Raw genomic sequence first — 19,868 nt, forward strand, 5'->3', positions numbered from 1 at the left:
GAAAGACACCTGAGCACAAACTTGACTTCCTAATGACATTATCAATACTTATTTAGCAGAAGGTAAATTAAGTCCGTCTTCTGTGCGTTGTGTCCCTGTGCACGTGTTTTTCTTTCCTTGGTGTCTTCGTGCATGCAAAACACATCCTGATGCAGTGTCGTTCATAAGTGCACAGCAGCCTTTATGTCTGGAGTCTGTGTAAAGAGAGGAAGTCTGTTGGGAAGCAGTGAGAAGTGCAGTCATTAATCAGTGTTTACCAAACGGCGCAGGGATGAGACTGCAGGTTTGTTCCACCATCACTGCCGGGGAGGAGTTTCTCCCGATGCTGATGTTGCTCTGTAAAATCTTTAATTTCTAGCAGAATGCAACAGTTTGGGATTTTAAAAGCACTCAATCGCTACCTTCCGCACACTGCAATTAAGAGTCTGTTTGCTGGCGTTCCCAGCGGCCTGCAGGATATTTGATTGCTGGATCTATTTAAAAACCTGCTGCTACTTTATTGCTTTATTGAAATGTAACAACCGTGCAGCAATCTCATGACCAGGAGAGAATCCTGAGGTCAATATGAACTGTAAAGTTTTTTTAAAAAAAGGAGATACTAATGAGCTCTTTTTTTTTTGTAACAGCGAATGTGTGTTGTTTGGTAAATACTTGAAGGTAGAATTTTGAATAGAAGCAAACAGAATAGCATATGATTAACTCCTGAGCCACAAAAAACAAGCCAGGGGCATTGAAAAGCTGCAAAAAAAAAATCATAAAAAAATTTACTAATTATCAGCCGAAAAGTGTTAAAATGGAGAGAATGACTGGATGTTTAACTTTTCAACAGCTATTGAGCTACTAATTTGTGACTGATCCGACTGTCAGTAACCAAATCTAAGCACCCAGAAAACAGCATTGCAAAATTGTTGAATCGAGATGTTAAGGAGGTATTCAGTCAGTTGCAGTTTACTACGTCACCACTAGATGCCACTAAAGTTACCACTCTGCTCACATAAGTAAGTTTGATGTCTTAATTTCTTCAAACAACTCCAGAGCGCTGTAACTTCATATTTCAGTGTCCGTGACATTATCTTAGATCTGGACTCCTACAGAAAGACTCCTTACTGGATGGACAGAACACAGAAAACAGATTCTCTCCATTTATTATGTCTGCTGCTTCGAATGTGGTTTCCTCGCTTTTGGTCCACATGATGTTCATTTACATCAATATGTCATTAACTGATTATCATATATTGAGGATCTTTTAGACACCCGAATTCCACCCTGAAATAATATCAACAACAAACGAAAAACAGAATCAGAAATACTTAACTGATTCCCGAAGGGAAATTGCTTATGTTACAGTTGCTCCCATTCAAAGTCAGAAATATAAACCGCACAAAATATAAACATACCTGACCCAAAAATATAAACATAAGTAGAAAATTATGACCTAAAAATACAAAAAAGGTATAAATTCTGAACTAAAAATATAAATAGAAAAATATGATGTAAAAATATAAACATAAGTAGGAAAATATGACGTAAAAATATAAATCTAAGTGTAAAACATGACGTAAAAATATACACATTAATAGAAAAATCTGACCTAAAAATATATATGTAAATAGAAAAATATGACCTAAAAATAGAAAAATAAGCAGAAAAATATGACCTAAAATAGAAACATAAGTAGAAAAATGTGGTCTAAAAATATAAACAAAATAAGAAAAATATGACCAAAAAATATAAAAATTAGTTGAAAAATTTGACCTAAATATAGAAACCTAAGCAGAAAAATGACCTAAAAATAGAACCTTAAGTAGAAAAACATGTCCTAAATACTTAAACATATGTAGTAAAATATTACTTAAAAGTGCAAACTTAAGAAGAAAAATCTGACCTAAAATATAAACATAAGCAGAAAAATATGTCCTAAAAATATAAACATGAATAGAAAAAATACAACCAAAAAATATAAACACAGGTAGAAAAATATTACCTAAAAACAGAAATAGAAAAATATGGTTTAAAAATATACACATAAGTCAAAAAATATGACCAAAATATGTAAACATAAGCGGAAAAAAAATCTTAAAAAATATAAAAAAGCACAAATAAAAAATATGACCTAAAACTATAAAAAGAAATAGAAAAACATGGCCTAAAAATATAAACATAAGTCGAAACAGTACTGTGTGTTCCAGATAATTATGCAAATGTGATTTTTCGTTATTGTGAAGAGGCTTTTTGCTTAATTTTACTAAATCTGCTTTTTTACTATTGCAAATTCTAGAGAAGAGTAAAAATGAACTCGGAAAATTACACCAAGTTCTTGGAACAAAATTTTATACCATGGTACAAATCAAAGCCTGCCAGTTACAAGAAGAGCATCATCTTCATGCAGGACAATGCAAAGAGTGGCTGGCCAAGAAGAATTTCAAGGACAAACGCCTGATGACATGGCCCCCTGCTTCACCAGATCTAAACCCAATAGAGAATCTTTGGGCAATTCTCAAACAGGAGTTGTACGCCAATGGCCGCCGGTTTTCTTCTAAGGACAGTCTTTGGAGAGCAATATTGACCACAAGCAAGAACTTTGCCTCTAAAACCATCAAAAAGCTCACATGCTCAGTTGATTCTAGACTGGTTAAAGTATTGCAGAAGAAAGGCGGTTATATCAACATGTGATAAACACATTTTCAATTAAATATTGTTTAAAATTGTTATTTTTTTATTATACCATTGTTGAATTTTGTTTTAAAAATAAAGATTATCATGTTATATACTTGTTGGTATAAAATAAATGTGTTTACTTTTAAAACTGAACTTTGTTTATTTTTTATTTGACTTGCATAATTATCTGGAACAGTCATATTCTAGAAAATTGGATTTAAAAATATTCCAAAACTACCAAATAATGCTCACAATAGGCCTTTGCAATAGTAAAAAAGCAGATTTAGTAAAATTAAGCAAAAAGCCTCTTCACAATAACGAAAAATCACATTTGCATAATTATCTGGAACACACAGTATAAGCATCAATTTTACTATTACTGCTTACTATTTTACTTTCCCACATGCCCTGTCGTCACACTGCACGCTCCAGTTTTGAGTCCAGTTTTCACTCGACAGTGATAAATTATTTCAGTGAAACCTAAAATATGGCTGCCAGTTAAGTGAACCTGGGTCGCAACTCTTCTGTGTGTCACAAAGCCGACTACAGAAGCTGCTGCCACGAGTATTTCACACATGGCAGTTTAATTGGAAGTAAATTAAAACTGCACAGCTGCACATGAGGACGCTTCATCGTCTAAGGAAAATCAAACAGGAAATAAACTCTACGTCCTGTTTCTTATATAAGCTGTTTTGAATGACGTAAAAGTTGCAACCAGAAATGGAACCAAATTCCCATTACTGCACATCCAAAAATACTTACTTCGAGTCCTTTCTTATATAAATAGTTATAAATTGAGTGAGTTTTTTTCTTTTTCTTGTGGAGTGTCTTTAATTCTTCCAAAAACATAAACATGTCTAATTGGACATTTTATTTCAGAATCTAATATTTGAGGCGAGATAAAGCTACAGTGGACGTCACATGTGAGCAGTTTAAAATACACTTTAGGGCAGAATACAATGTGATAAATACATGTAAATGGGAGACATTACAATGAAACTTAAGTTACTGACATTAAGGACATTACTTTGTGTATTACAAGGTTTCTCAAATAGTTTTTTTAAAATGTGCAAATGTTGTAGTATCTCATAAAATTTCCAAAATGTTGCATAAATTCCCAGAAGACTGAACTGCTGCATAGCGAAGTGTAAGGTTGTATGGTGGAATTTATTCACAGTTTCTAGTGAAAATAGTTGCCTCCAAAAATGAAAACACAAAAAAATGCATCATGCTGCCTTCTGTAAGATATACTGGAGTCAATAAATCCAAGTTGACATGGATCAATGCCTCTCTTTGCCCGATCAGGTCGAGCCATCCAGCACGTGAAGGAGAACATCTTTATAGCCGAGGCAGGACTCCGGAAAGGAATCCCCAACGTCCTGGTGGTTCTCACCGACGGTCGATCGCAGGATGACGTCAACAAAGTTTCCAAAGAGATGCAGATGGCAGGTCAGAAGCTGGATGTTTATGTTCGAGAAGCCCCAGAGGGTTTTCAGGATTTGAGAAGGCTTAGCAAATTAACTGAAAGCTGAATGATTTGTTTTATTTGATATTTTAAAAATATTCTCTTTTCTGGTGATCGCATGGCAAATCCGAGTGATTTTTATATGTCTTCGTATTATCCCACCACACTTAACACATAACAAGACAGCTTTTAAATAAGATTAATATTATGCTCTTGCACTTTTCAAGTTCTTGTTTATGTTACTTACTCTCGAGTAACTACTTTACACATTCCTGCGCACTGGAAATATTTCCATCACTTTTTGTGATTTACAAACCCTTGATTACACTTTCTGCTAATTTGACTTGTAACTCTGCTTCTTATTTACACACTTTTAATCTATATGTACTGTTTTACTGTTGTTTCCTAAAACACCAAGTCACATTTCTGGTATGTGAAAACCTACTTGGCAATAAAACCTTTCTGATTCTGGTGTAACCTGTTACATAATAATGAAATTCAAGACAACATCATTTCCAGGCTTGTAAAAGATGCAGTTTAAAGTCCTCATCCAATTTCTCCATTTTTCCTACTCTGTCTCCCTCTAAAGGTTACATTGTGTTCGCCATCGGTTTTGCTGATGCCGACTATGGAGAGCTGGTGAGCATCGCCAGCAAACCCAGTGACAGACACGTCTTTTTTGTGGACGATCTGGATGCCTTTAAGAAGATCGAAGAGAAGCTGGTGACCTTCGTGTGCGAAGCCGCCACCGCTAGTGAGTAACAGTTTCAAACCGTTTGGTGAAGTTGGGCTTTACTTTTAGAATAAAGTCATTTCAGTGCCAATCAGAAGTTGTAGTGTTGTTTGTTTAGGCACTTATGTCACATGTGGACCATTGAGTTGTCTTGTTTCTAAGGTTTTGTAACTGTGGCAAATTTACATACATTAGTCAAATTGAACTGACCACACAATCAAATGTTAGACTGAAGATGAAGGTTTACCAAGCACTCTGACTGACAATGCAAAATCTGGACACACGGAAGTCAGGCCAATAATCAATTATTAATTGTAAAGCAAACAACAGAGCTTGAGTCAAAATTGCTTTCAGAACAGAAATAGGATCGGTGTCGCAAAGTTTAAATATTAATAGCGTCACTCTGGCAGCACTACACCTATATATATCAATATTTACCAATAGTTATCATATGTAATGTTGCTTATTTGCAGTATTGACCATAGTTGCATGTGTTTACAGGATTCTATTTTGTATTGGAAGGTTTATAATCAAGCGTCTTTCTGTCTTTTGCAGCTTGTCCATCTGTACCGATGAGCGGCAGCACAACTCCAGGTGAAAGTTCAACCATGTTGAATTCATGCTTTAATTTTCTGAACCCTAAAGCATGTTTTCTCTTGGATAGAATATAACCAAATTACCCCATTTATCAGAGCCAAAAAGTAAAAAAAAAAACCCAAATCTAAGCTTTAAATTGTGATATTTTATCAAAATCACTTTATTCTGAATTTCTTGTTCAAATTATCGGCCAGACTTTTTGCAATAACCAAATCATGCACAAAACAAAGAAAATATCAGTGTTTTTCAGCGCAATTGAGATCTAATGACAGATTAAGCAGTGACCAACAGTCAAGAGACAAAAAAATCAGAAACGGTGAACAGAGGAGCAAATTGTTGGAAGATACATTCAACTTAGTAAAACATTGTTCTTGAGTTAATGCGCAAAGTAATGTAAAAAGTAACAATAAATAGTAAAAATATCAAAAGCATGTGGAGCTCCTTTTTTTCTAGGATTGGTAATGCATGGACATTTTTAGTTTGGTCTTCCTATAGCTATGATAGGTTCAAACCTTTGTATTCTAGTGAGCCCACAATGAGCAAAAATACCCAGAAACTGCTTGGGGTTCAGAGGGTTAAATTGACAATTGGTTTGAGTCCAATAATTTGGTGTTTACAAATTATAATTCACACTATTCATCGTCAGGCTTTCGTATGATGGAGCTGTTTGGCCTTGTTGAGAACCAGTACAGCAGCGTCTCCGGTGTTTCCATGGTCCCTGGCACCTTTAACGCTTTCCCCTGTTTCCACCTGCACAGTAATGCCCTGTTGGCACAACCGACCAGGTAGCTCAGAAAACATATCTTATGACCTGAATATCTTATTGTGACCAGCTGCATGGAAAAGACTTGGGGCCTCAGGAAAAGAAAATCTGAGACTATGCCCAAAGAGGTTTCACAGTATTGACCCTTCTGTGATATCTTGTCTGCTGCTTTGGTTCACAGGTACATCCATCCTGAGGGGCTGCCCTCCGACTACACCGTCACCCTACTGTTCAGACTGCTGGCCGACACCCCTGAGGAGCCCTTTGCTCTCTGGGAAATCCTCAACAAGAACAACGAGCCGCTGGTGGGAGTCATCGTGGACAGTGAGTGGAGAAACACAGCCCTTAACAAGCAACATGAACGCATTAAGTTCTGTTGAGACCATTTTATGCTTTATGCATCCATAAGGGTACACATGAGGTCATCAACCAAAAGATATGACACGGCAGTGCATGATCCTTTATCATTCGCATCTTATTTATTCACCATTAAAATAGTTGTAATGGAACTAGTCACTGCAGGCCTTTGCAGGTACTTTGATTTGTGCATGGTTTCCAATCACTGGGCCCAAACACAGTGATAAGCTTTAAATTCTTTAATAGGTAGGCACATTTTTTTCCCCTTTAATTGATAAGTACAGCTGGGAGGCAGATAGGAAAGTAGGGAGAAGAATGAGGGGACGACGTGCAGTAATGGGCTGTGAGTTGGAATCAAACCCAGGACGCTGTGTACATGGGTTGCTCGCTCAACCAACTGAGCTATGTGGACACCTGAGGGATGCACATTTTTAACAGATTTTGTAACTGATAATCAGCACCCTTATCAATCAATAATCTGTAAATCAATATCGCAAAAATAAACTCAATTGACATCATGTTTTGTCCTGATACAGCTGCTAGCATAAATTATGAGCCACGAGGTGATGCTGTCTTACCACACTTCAGCTCACCTTACAAAAAGAAACAAAGGCATTAAGGTGGGCATTAAGTGGCACATAAGATGATCTCATGGTGGCCATTCACCAGCTAAACTCCCACAATGCTCTCTGTTTGCCAACATGGAACTGCTGGTAGACTGAATGACAGCTTTTTTAAGTCCCTAAGGTAGCAAACATTTAGAGGCTTAAAAAAAAAAAACATTTAGAGGCTTCACCTGATGGCTGAACTCGGTACTACAGCTGAAGTACAAGACATTTTCAAAGATTAATGTCTTCGTCTTCCATGGGAAACATCCATAGGAGCTACAGGTGTTTTTTGTGAGAGGAAACTTTCAAAGTCTGCGTCGGCCTCCACACATGGACTGAGGGGCCGTTTACACGAGGACCATCCTAACAGAAAACGCAAAAGTGGCGTCTTGTCATTTCACGTTTAGACGAGCGGTTTTGAAGGAAATCTGCATATATACGGTGACTCTATAGTGTGTGGAATTCGATTGGATATGCATGCCAGGCAGCTGGGTGGCGCTGTGATAAAACTCTGCCATGTCTACGCGCATGCTTACTATCTCCCTTTTCGGATCTTCGCCGCGGTAAATGTTCATGAATGGAATCTGTACAGATTCTGTACGTTTGTTGGTACGACTTCTGTAGTGTACATAGAGCTGCCAGAGTTGTTTGAAGGTAGGAAGGATGGAAATAATCACACATCTTTGTTTACGTCCTTGTACCGGCCGGCAAACGAAAGCACGTATGTGACGTAATCGCGTGCGCGACGTGGTCAGATCTCGGCAAAGTTTTGTGTTTTGCTGTTTAGACGGAAACGTAACGGCGGAGCGTTTTCTACTTTTCCACTCTGGAGGCCGGTTTCAAATTTTTGCGTTTTCAAGCCCCCAAAACGCCGTCCTCGTATAAACGGTAGGGTGTTTTGTTGAAATATTTTGCCGTTTTCACCTGCAAGCGTTCTCGTGTAAACGGCCCATGAGAAAGCATAAACTGGTCTTGCTTTGTTCCTATAACTACAAATCCTTCACAATTAGTCAGTGGATGTACAGAATAATATGACTCACTGTTGTCATGAAGGAGAACCATATCCTTTTCAGATTTCTATATTGAAATTGATACACTTCAGGAAGAAAAGGATAGAAATAAATGGTGGATTGAACAGAAAGGGATGTCACTTGCTATAAAAAGTATCAGATGATATAGATATTAAAGGATATTCCTCACAAACACAACTGAGATTGTCAGTCGCTCTTCTGACAATTAAGGTCACTAGGGTTCTGTTACAAGAACTCCGATAACACTTCCATTTTTGGTCAGATGAAAAATAGTATTTAGAGTTTAGTTAGAAAACAACCTACTGCTCAATAAAACCAACTGAGGTGATATTGGTGAGATGAGGTACAGAGCTCAGATATACTCCAGATGCTATAGATTCTATAGACTGAGACAACATGGGATGTTGTCTGAGTCAATTGAGGTGATATTGGTGAGAGCTCAGATATACTTCAGATGCTATAGATTACCTGAATATTTATATTTTTAAAAAATTGTCTTTTGTGTAAGTATCATAAAGACTCAGACAACATCCCATGTTTCATAATGACAAACTGAATCTTAATATCTTTAATATTTGCAAGTTTAATGTATTTTTGTGTTTGAATTATTCTTTGTTTTTATGTGTACATTGTGTGTCTTTCTGTAGATGGAGGAAAAACTCTGACGTTCTTTAATAATGACTACAAAGGAGATTTTCAGACGGTCACATTCGAAGGGCCAGAAGTCAAAAAACTCTTCTACGGCAGCTTCCATAAGGTCAGATTTACTTCCTGTTTTATGTTGTCTAACTGAACATACTGACTGAAGATTTGTTTTTACTTCAGCATTTAAAGTTTTATCTGGATGCACATGTAATGCAGTGTAGAGATTTTCATAGTTGTGAATAAGTAATGAGTTCATAGGGTTAATAACGTCATTGTTTTGCAAACGGATCATCATTGAGCTATACATTGTTCAGTGAAAACACTTTCCCACTTTTGTTAGATTACAGATAATACGTAGTAAAGAAATAAAATTGCATGTTTATTTTTTAAAATTCTAAATAAATACGTCCATATCAGGAAACTGTTACAGTGCCTTGTGAAAGTATTCGGCCCCTTGAACTTTTCAACCTTTCGCCACATTTCAGGCTTCAAACGTAAAGATATAAAATTTTAATTTTTTGTCAAGAATCAACAACAATTGGGACACAATCGTGAAGTGGAACGAAATTTATTGGATATTTTAAACTTTTTTAACAAATAAAAACCTGAAAAGTGGGGCGTGCAATATTATTCGGCCCCTTGCATTAATACTTTGTAGCGCCACCTTTTGCTGCAATTACAGCTGCAAGTTGCTTGTGGTATGTCTATCAGTTTTGCACATCGAGAGACTGAAATTCTTGCCCATTCTTCCTTGCAAAACAGCTGGAGCTCAGTGAGGTTGGATGGAGAGCGTTTGTGAACAGCAGTCTGCAGCTCTACCCACAGATTTTTGATTGGATTCAGGTCTGGACTTTGACTTGGCCATTCTAACACCTGGATACGTTTATTTGTCAACCATTCCATTGTAGATTTGGCTTCATGTTTTGGATCATTGTCCTGTTGGAAGATAAATCTCCGTCCCAGTCTCAGGTCTTTTGCAGACTCCAACATGTTTTCTTCCAGAATGGTCCTGTATTTGGCTCCATTCATCTTCCCATCAATTTTAACCATCTTCCCTGTCCCTGCTGAAGAAAAGCAGGCCCAAACCATGAGGCTGCCACCACCATGTTTGACAGTGGGGATGGTGTGTTCAGGGTGATGAGCTGTGTTGCTTTTACGCCAAACATATGGTTTTGCATTGTGGCCAAAAAGTTCGATTTTGGTTTCATCTGACCAGAGCACCTTCTTCCACATGTTTGGTGTGTCTCCCAGGTGGCTTGTGGCAAACTTCAAACGAGACTTTTTATGGATATCTTTGAGAAATGGCTTTCTTCTTGCCACTCTTCCATAAAGGCCAGATTTGTGCAGTGTATGACTGATTGTTGACCTATGGACAGACTCTCCCACCTCAGCTGTAGATCTCTGCAGTTCATCCAGAGTGATCATGGGCCTCTTGGCTGCATCTCTGATCAGTCTTCTCCTTGTTGGAGGTGAAAGTTTAGAGGGACGGCCGGATCTTGGTAGATCTGCAGTGGTCTGATACTCCTTCCATTTCAATATGATTGCTTGCACAGTGCTCCTTGAGATGTTTAAAGCTTGGGAAATCTTTTTGTATCCAAATCCGGCTTTAAACTTCTCCACAACAGTATCTGGGACCTGCCTGGTGTGTTCCTTGGTCTTCATGATGCTCTCTGCACTTTAAACAGAACCCTGAGACTATCACAGAGCAGGTGCATTTATACTGAGACTTGATTACACACAGGTGGATTCTGTTTATCATCATCAGTCATTTAGGACAACATTGGATCATTCAGAGATCCTCACTGAACTTCTGGAGTGAGTTTGCTGCACTGAAAGTAAAGGGGCCGAATAATATTGCACGCCCCACTTTTCAGGTTTTTATTTGTTAAAAAAGTATAAAATATCTAATAAATTTCATTCCACTTCACAATTGTGTCCCAATTGATATTGATTCTTGACAAAAAAATTAAAATTTTATATCTTTATGTTTGAAGCCTGAAATGTGGCGAAAGGTTGAAAAGTTCAAGGGGGCCGAATACTTGTGATTTGGAAAATACTTGCCAAATCTGACGGTTCTCCAGCCTTACCTTACTTTGAAGATTCAATTTTTCCCCCATGCAGTAAGTCACAGAAGTTGAGCTTTTGTATCTCGCCGCACGTAGTGGATAAACTGTGTATCTTAGTTGCCCGAAAGCTGACAATTGGAAATATGACAAGAATGTGGAAATATCCTGCGTGGACTGATAAGGCAGCATCGCTTCACACTCTAAACAGGATTTCTCTCACAGTTCTGCAGCGCTAATGCAGGTTGGAGGGACCTCTGCTCGGAATACTGTGTGCTGTATGAGTGTGTGTTTATGTGCAAACACACACAAGGAAGTGGGCATGCAGCAAATGCAGTAAAACAGTTCAAGAGCACGGATTAAAACACCAGGACAATGCTTTCTTTAACCTCTAAGGTTATACAGTTGTGCGCTTAAAGGCATTAGAAGAGATTTAATTTCCTACGACTTTGAACGTAGCATGTGCATGCGCACATACAACCTCTCCCTCACCCCCTCTAACCTCCCCCCTCTTAACATTTACGAAGAAACGCCCCCCTCCAGAATCTTGCGTAGCACTCGTGAAGTTCTCTTTTACGGCTGGGTCCCCCTGGATCTTTATCTGCCATTATGTCAAAAAAGATGAGCAAAACAAGTCGCCAGCTAACTACGAAGCTATACCAAAGCAACACATACAGAAAACACGTAAGTCCAAGGCGTACGTAATCTACGTAACTAGACCTGAACCGGAAGATTTTTGATTGACAGGAAAGGGAGCAAACCAAACGCCTCGGTCCGAGCGCAATGATTGGCTGATGTTTTTCAGGTCCTGCCATGTCCACAGTTATTTTTCTTAATTTTTAATTTTTTTAGAAACCATACATACAAGTCCACTAAAGGTCAGTATATTCATTTTATGTGAATCAGACAAATTAAACAAAAAAAACATCCTCAATAATGCCTTTAAGTTTACATACCCTCGTAAAATTTGTGAAATACTGTCCTTTATATAGGGCTGCACAGTGGGTAGTGGTTAGCACTTTCGCCTTGCAGCAAGAAGATCCCTGGTCCGAGTCCCAGCCTGAGCCCGGGATCTTTCTGCATGGAGTTTGCATGTTCTCCCTGTGCATGTGTGGGTTTTCTCCGGGCACCCCAGCTTCCTCCCACAGTCCAAAAATATCCTGAGGTTAATTGATGACTCTAAATTGCCCGTAGGTGTGAATGTGATTGTGTGTCTGTATATGTAGCCCTGTGACAGACTGGCGACCTGTCCAGGGTGTCCCCTGCCTTCGCCCGAGTCAGCTGGGATAGGCTCCAGCCCCCCAAAAATTCATAGACTATTAGGTTGAACTGCAGGCTGTATTTACACAAAGCAACCAATTTTAATTAAAAAGAAAAATTCAAACTGTAAAATATCTGTAAAGCGACATTTTTACATCAATATTGGTGACACCTGTGGCCACAAAAATGTTATACATGCATATTCTATTTTTATTTATTTTTTTAGCTGTGGTAAAACACACAGTTAAAGAAATTCAATATTTTCCCCCTCTTTTTTATATTTGTTTTTTTCTAACTTTGCTATATTGCAGAAAAGAAATTGCTTAGTTCTGACCAGTTCTAGTCATAGTTGTACTGTTTTCATAGAAATGCAGGAGTCTATATTTAGTGAACAATTAGCATACAGTGAGTAAAAACTGTAACAAACCTCAGAAACTACTTGGAGTTCAGAGAGTTTATAATGCTATTAATTGTATCTCTGTCAGAGCTAAAAGTAACAGATGCATGTACAATTTCAGTCGACTTTATGAACATAAAACATGTTTTTCCTTTTTGAAGGCAGTAAATATGGTGTAAATACTGCCACTGTTCAAGATTAAATTCAATGTTAACTACAAGAGACATCAAAACACCCAACCAAGAAAAACAGACTAATCAGGAACACAAAGATAAATCTAACTCTCAAAGGGTATTGAGGGTGTTTTTAGTTGGCAACCTCCTGTATGTATACAAATATAATTCTGCAGAGTCATCTGAGGATGCAAAGCAAAAATAAAATGGTGTCCTGAGCTTTAAAGGCTCTAAAAACAACAAAATGGAACTTTCTTTTTTCATTCTTTCTTTATTCTGCCCACTTCAGTTGTACTTATATGTCTTAACATCATTATAAGAATATATAATCACAACAGACAGAGCAGACTTTGTCGTTTTATGGTCTGTTTTCTATACAAGTGAATATTCTCTTTGCCAGGACAAACATAGAATGGTTTAATTTGTGCCTACTAAAGTGGAAAAACACACAAACTCCAAATATTCCAAAAAAAAAAGATATATATATACTCACATCTTTATTTCTTCTTTATTTTCCCTCTTTTCTCTAAATATAATTCAGGAAGCAAATAGCAGAGGGACTTAATAACTTGTCGTTTATGTGACAGACAATATTACCTGTATGTGCTGTTAAATATAACAGTGACACTCGGGATGTTAGTTTAAGTTTAAGTGCAGCTTGTGGTGAAGCTGTGCTCTGCTGCAAGACTGTGAAGGTCTTTATTTAAGTGAGTTAATTTTGTCCCTAAATAAACCTCAGGAAGCCCACACAGGCAACAAAATGAGTATGTTTGCTTGCATGTGTGCATGTGCTTCTGTGCATTGTTTGTGGATTGTTTGAACTTTTATGGGAACAGCACAACCACAGTTAGAAGTAGACAACTCAAAAAATGTCAGTTATGATGCCAGAAGCATTTAAAAAAAAAAAAGAAACAAACGCTGAATATCTTTATTTATTTTACAAAGATTTTATCAAAGCTTAAGCCAACATGTACAAAATGTGTCCAAGGTGTCACCAACACTGCAAAAGAAACTCCCCCAAAAACGATAAAGATATTTTACTACTTGAATTTTCAACACGTGTCATTTCTGCTCTGCAAACTGCACAGTCTGCAGTGCAATCCAGTTCCACTGAAAAAATGCCTGAATTTTTGTCACACAAGTGTTAGTCACAGCCAAGTCAGTCAAGGTTGGATGTGCTGAGGAGCGCAGCATTTTGTTTTTTACAGAATTTGATAAGAATTGACAGTTCATTTTTAGTCCATTTTTAAATGAGACATGTAGCATAAAGTCATTTTGATGAATTATCACGATATTTGGTTCAATTTCTTGACCCAATAGCATATCCCAGATGAGTGGTTCAAGGCCTATCAGGAAGTTCAAATATATGTTGTAATTTTTTAGCACAATTTTTTTATCACAACTCTCAAACCCACCATCATTTTTAATTAAGAATATTTTGTGTACCGCCTTAAAGCATCGTCTTCTCGCTGCTGCAGCATTGAGCAGGAATCAGATAAACAAAATATGTGTGGTCTATTTTCATGCCTACTTTACTTTTAAAAAAATTGTAACTGCTGGAAACAGATACTAGACTTTCATTAATTCTGCATTAATGCTCCTGTATGTGATTTTTAATGTTTTTTTAGGTAGTTTTAAAGTACAACCAGCCCTGGGAAGCACAGTAGAAAATTTGGCTTTTGGCAAAATCTAACACATTAACATAATATTAATGTTAAATATTAGCATCAAAATATACTGAAAATAGCAGCAGTATTAGTGCTCAGTTGGCAGGCTATTATTTTTTCAGACTAATGTGTTTTTATACTGTTAGATTTTAATTAGTTGTGCATTGATTTGTTCACGCCTAAAAGCTGGTTATGGTGATTTAACTACTTTCTGGTAAATTTCCCCTTTAAGGATCAGTTATTTATATATTCATTATATTTTGGGCTATTAAATAAAATCAGCAAAATGACTGAAGTTATCAAATACATGTGGTCTAGTACACCGTATTTAAGTACAATATTTGCTTCTTATTGTATGAAAGTGAAAGTATAAAGTAGCAAAAAATGAAAATACAGTACAGGAAGTACAGCTTCAGTAAATGTACTTGACCATGACAAAAGCCAAATTAGACAGTGGATAGTGGCCTTTAAATCAGTCCTTTTTTTTTTTTGCAGAGTATTCCTAAATGCTGCAGATTTTGGAAGTAGCAAAAGACAGATCCTCTTCAGAGATATTAGTAACTGCAACCTGACAAACAGCCAAACAACAAAGTGGACAAATCTTTCCTTTTTAACTTGACGTCCAGTAAAATTGATTAATTTCTAATCCAAGAAGCTCGACCTGGGTGATCAGGCCTTTGGCACTTGAAGTCACTTTCAAGAATGAAATATTGAACATGTTTGTTGTTTTCATTTGTGCAGCTTCACATCGCAATCAGCAAGACAAGCGCCAAAGTGTTCATCGACTGCAAGATGGTGGCCGAGAAGAACATTAACGCGGCGGGAAACATTACCACTGACGGAATGGAAGTTCTGGGCAGGATGGTTCGTTCCAGAGGGAACAAGGACAACTCAGCACCAGTGAGCAAAGCATGCAAACACACAGACAGTCAACTCTATTAGTGGCGTAGGGGTGCAACGATTACTCATTTAATTAATTAATCAATTAGCTTTCAACAACTGAATATTAGAAAAGAAAATAGAAATTCTCTGATTCCAGCTTCTTAAATGTGAATATTTTCTGTTTTTTTTCTCCTCTGAGATAGTAAACTGACTATCTTTGAGTTGTGGACAAAGCAAGACATTTTTATTTTGGGATATGGGAAACACTGATTAACATTTTTCACCACTCTCAAGATCAAACAGTGATAGAAAGATTTGAGAAAATAATTGACAATGAAAATAATGATTGGTTGCAGCCCTAACAGAGAGTGGTTCTTGCAGTATTTAGCATTGCATTGCAATATAAGACAAAACTTTATTAATCTCAAAAATAAATGTAAATAATGATGCTGCGCAATTTCATCGAAATTTTGCTATAAATACTGCTTTTTTTCTTCTTCTGAAGAAAATATTTTTATTTATATATATGCACTGTACTTTTTTTATTCAAAATGTTCTATTTGCTGCTGTACACTGTAAATTTCCCTGCTGTGGGATTATTAAAGGTTTAATCTATCTATCTATCTATCTATCTATCTATCTATCTACGTATCTATCAAATAATTCTTGCTTGACCAAATCTGAGTTTAAAATTGTTGTATTTTAATCAAAATTAATTCAATTTACTGCCTTAGGAGAGGAAAGAAATAAGAAAACAGACATATTTAAGAAGCTGGAATCAGTATTTTTGCTGGTATTTACCAAAATTTAAAAGGCTGTTGCCAGAGGACCTCAGGATCCACGAGGGTCGATATGGTAAAAGATCATCAGACAAATAAGAAGGCGCAAGGCCTTTAAGACAATCAAAAACTAGTAAAAGGACCTTAAAATGGATCCTGAAGCGGACAGGGAGCCAATGCAGCGACTTTAAAACTGGTGTAATGTGTTCCCACCCTCTGGTCCTTGTCAGCACGCGTGCGGCTGAGTTTTGTAATAACTGGAGATTAAAAATACTCTTTTTGGGAAGACCAGAGAGCAGGGCATTACAATAGTCTAAATGAGAAGAGATAAAAGCATGCATTAGCACCTCCATGCTGGCCTGAGAGAGACATGGGTGGACTCTGGCTGTTCTTAAAATGATAAAAACCTATTTTTGTTATCTGTTTAATATGTGGGATGAAGCTCAGCTCAGAGTCAAAAATCACACCCAGGTTTTTTATGGATTGTGCTAGTTTAAAATCTTGTAATTTTGGTAAAAGTTTCTCTCTCTGACCTTCAGGGCCTATAACTAAAACCTCAGTTTTGTCCTGGTTGAGTTGTAGGAAGTTGGCTGCCATCCATCACTTAATGTGTAAAAAACACTTTAAAAGGGTATCTATTGGCCCTGTGTCATCAGGAGACACGGCAATGTACAGCTGTGTATCATCAGCGTAGCTATGGAAACTGATACCGTGTCTCCTGATGACGTCCCCAAGAGGAAGCATATAAAGATTAAAAAGCATGGGACCTAAAATTGACCCTTGGGGAACCCCACACCTAATTTCATGGGTTCCTGAGGAACACGTATCCATACTTACATAAAAACATTGGTCTGTAAGATAAGAGATGAACCAGTTAAAAATAGTACCAGAGAGGCCAACCAGGTGTCCGAGTCTGTTTAATAAAATATGATGGTCTACTGTATCAAAAGCAGCGCTTACATCCAGTAGAACCAACACTGTTAGTTTTTTGACTCCTGCGTGTGTTGTTCCCACAGTAAAGCATGGTGGAGGTAGCATCACAGGAATTCTAAATCAGCATGGATACCACAGTATCTTACAGAGGCATGCCATTCACTCTGGGCTGCGTTTAGTGGGACAGCCATTCACACTACAACAAGACAACGATCCAAAGCACACCTCCAAACTGTGTCAGAGGTATTTGGCCAAGAAAGAAGAGGAGGGGAAGCTAAGGATTATGACTTGGCCAGCTCATTGCCCTGACCTTAACTTGCATGGGATGAACTGGACAGAAACGTCAAGAACAAGCAACCCACAAGTGCTGCAAACCTTTGAGATGTTGGCAGAAGCATGGGAGAAAATTTCAAGTGATTATCTCATGTCACTGATTGCAAGAATGCCTCGAATTTGTCAAGCAGTTATCAAAGCTAAAGGAGGCTATTAAGATGAGTCATGGATTTAGACAGTTTATTCACAGTATTATATGCTGAATGCTTCAGTTTTGTTTTCAGTGTTCTTATCTATAGTTCTATTGTGATTAGAAATGAAACATGGCTAAATTGCGCTCATAATTTAGGTAATATGAACCAATCACAGAAAAATTAGGGGCGAGTCCAAACTTTTGCCTGGTATTGTATATATATATATATATATATATACAAAGTCAAAACAAAGTTAACTTTTTGTACCAAATTCTACTAAAAACAGACAAAAACATGGCAAACATTGTTTTCTGCTGAACTGGATTGAACTGCAGTCAGTGTTTACACTTGGCAAGGAGACAAGCTTGGAAACAAATTAAAATGAATTGTAAATAAGTTGTATGAACAATAATTTTTTTTCTGATGTTGGCAACAACTGCTCATGTTGATTCCATTTTTTTCGTAGAATATTTAATCAAAGAATATCAGTTTTAATTTTTTCTCCTTATATGATTCATGACATAACTTTGGTATTCTGCACAGAAGACATTTTTGAATTCTCTCTACTTCTAGACATGATTGTGCTGCTTCCTGGTTGGAAAAATGAGCAGCTGGATGTGTTCGTCTTTCTACTTTTGAATATTTCCACAATCCAACACAAGGCTTAGAGTCTCCCACTGTGTTTTAAACCCCATGAATCAGCCCTGACTAATTCACCAAGCCTAATTAGACAAACTGAAAACACAGACATCTGAGTCAGAGGAATGCCGAGGTAATCTTTTTTTTTCTTTTTCTTTTTGGGCATGACACAGGATTATGATTTATTTGCGCAGCACTAAAATATCTCAAGACATTCAGCGATTTGTAACAGCCGATCATCAGCGGTCGTAGTCCTGCCGTGTGGAATAAAAACACCACCTCATTTTTAGTCAGAAGGCTTCCTATTGATGCTTCTGCCAGTTTTCTGACTGCAGTTTGTGTTTTACATTATTTATTCCCAAACTGACATTGTGACATGAGTACCTGCAGTCAGTTATGAGCGTTTCTTGTGATTTTGTATCACAGAAATATAGGCTAGTATTCAGTCTGATCTTAATTTAGAACTCTATCAGTTTTTTGTAGTGCTGTCAAATGATTAATTTTTAAAATTCAATTAATCACAGGGTTGCTGCAGATTAATTACAATTAATTACCATCAAATATCGTTCATTTTTAATCTATATTAATCGCGTTTCATTTTGCATGAGCCAACAGATTCAAGAAAGAAGGGAATATATACACCTAACATGTTTATTAAACACCTGTGCTTTGGTGAAAAGAAAAATCCTTCCTGTAGAGGGTGCATATTACTTTAAGTTGGTGGACTGTTCCGTCTTTGGGGCCAACATACTGCTTAGCATAGGGGTATTTAACTAAAATTCAAAGAGGTCCAGTCAGAGAAAATGTATTAAACCAAAGGTCCAGAAAATCTTAATGTCTAACTTGAATTAGTGTGATATATTTTGATGTAACCTGGTAGTTTTATTAGTGTCTGCATGCAATCAATAACTGACCATCAAATCAAATAAATTCAGTACAGTTCAAAAACATTTTGACATTTATTAATAAATAACTTTTGATATAACTGTGCATCTGAAAATAAAGTGAAAAATAATGACTGAACAACCTGAACCAACTTATATACATCTTTAACAATACCTCAATCTGAAAAAATGTAAACAGTTGAACACTACATTTTTTTCTCTTATATAACTCCCCTTTATACCCCTGCAGCTGAATGGGAGAACTGAGCTGCCAGTATTTTAAATTGTGGTCTGAATGGTGTCAGGGTGTCGTTCTCAAACACATTTGGAGTTCATTGGTGAATCTGGAGCGATATTTAGTTTGGATTATGTTTGTAGGTGAGAAGCTGGCTTAATTTCATGAACTTTTAAACGAGGCATGTAGAATAAAGTGATCTTCATGAAATATCAAGATTTAAGCTCAGATTTGGCTGATTTTTTTCACTATTTTCAACCAGAAAAGGTTGCAAATACAATGATTCTTTCTGTATTGACAGTTTCTGACTGAGCGAAATCATCTTTTTTTGGTGATGTTTTAAAGATGGCATGTCTTTCAGGGGTTCAGAGGGTTAATTAGACTCATTTCTGATGTTTTATGTGACATTGCAGAACATCCACATTCTAACTGTGCGTTTGTGTGATTAAAATTTGTTTTGTGTTTTGTTTCTTCTTCTTTTCTTCTGCAGTTCCAGCTACAGAACTTTGATATCGTCTGCAGCACTTCATGGGCCAACAGAGACAAGTGCTGTGAACTTCCTGGTCTAGTGAGTGCAAAATTTTCTTTTTTCTTTTTTTTTAGGAGAGCATCAGTGTTGATTTACACTGTGT

At 37.0% G+C, this 19,868-nt stretch overlaps 1 protein-coding gene across 3 annotated transcripts in view; it reads left to right on the forward strand.

Annotated features, from left to right (window-relative positions):
• LOC110966091 (collagen alpha-1(XIV) chain-like) overlaps positions 1-19,868 on the forward strand; it is a 332,534-nt gene that overhangs the window by 234,271 nt on the left and 78,395 nt on the right. For all 3 annotated transcript variants that reach the window (XM_051955093.1, XM_051955095.1, XM_051955094.1), the window contains 8 exons: positions 3,964-4,107; positions 4,713-4,877; positions 5,412-5,450; positions 6,100-6,238; positions 6,398-6,540; positions 8,860-8,969; positions 15,159-15,317; positions 19,727-19,804. In XM_051955093.1, coding sequence (XP_051811053.1) covers positions 3,964-4,107; positions 4,713-4,877; positions 5,412-5,450; positions 6,100-6,238; positions 6,398-6,540; positions 8,860-8,969; positions 15,159-15,317; positions 19,727-19,804 — 977 coding nt within the window. The remainder of the gene's footprint in view (positions 1-3,963; positions 4,108-4,712; positions 4,878-5,411; positions 5,451-6,099; positions 6,239-6,397; positions 6,541-8,859; positions 8,970-15,158; positions 15,318-19,726; positions 19,805-19,868) is intronic.

This window comes from Acanthochromis polyacanthus, chromosome 11 (genome assembly GCF_021347895.1).
Source record: "Acanthochromis polyacanthus isolate Apoly-LR-REF ecotype Palm Island chromosome 11, KAUST_Apoly_ChrSc, whole genome shotgun sequence".
Classification (NCBI taxonomy): Eukaryota; Metazoa; Chordata; class Actinopteri; family Pomacentridae; genus Acanthochromis; species Acanthochromis polyacanthus.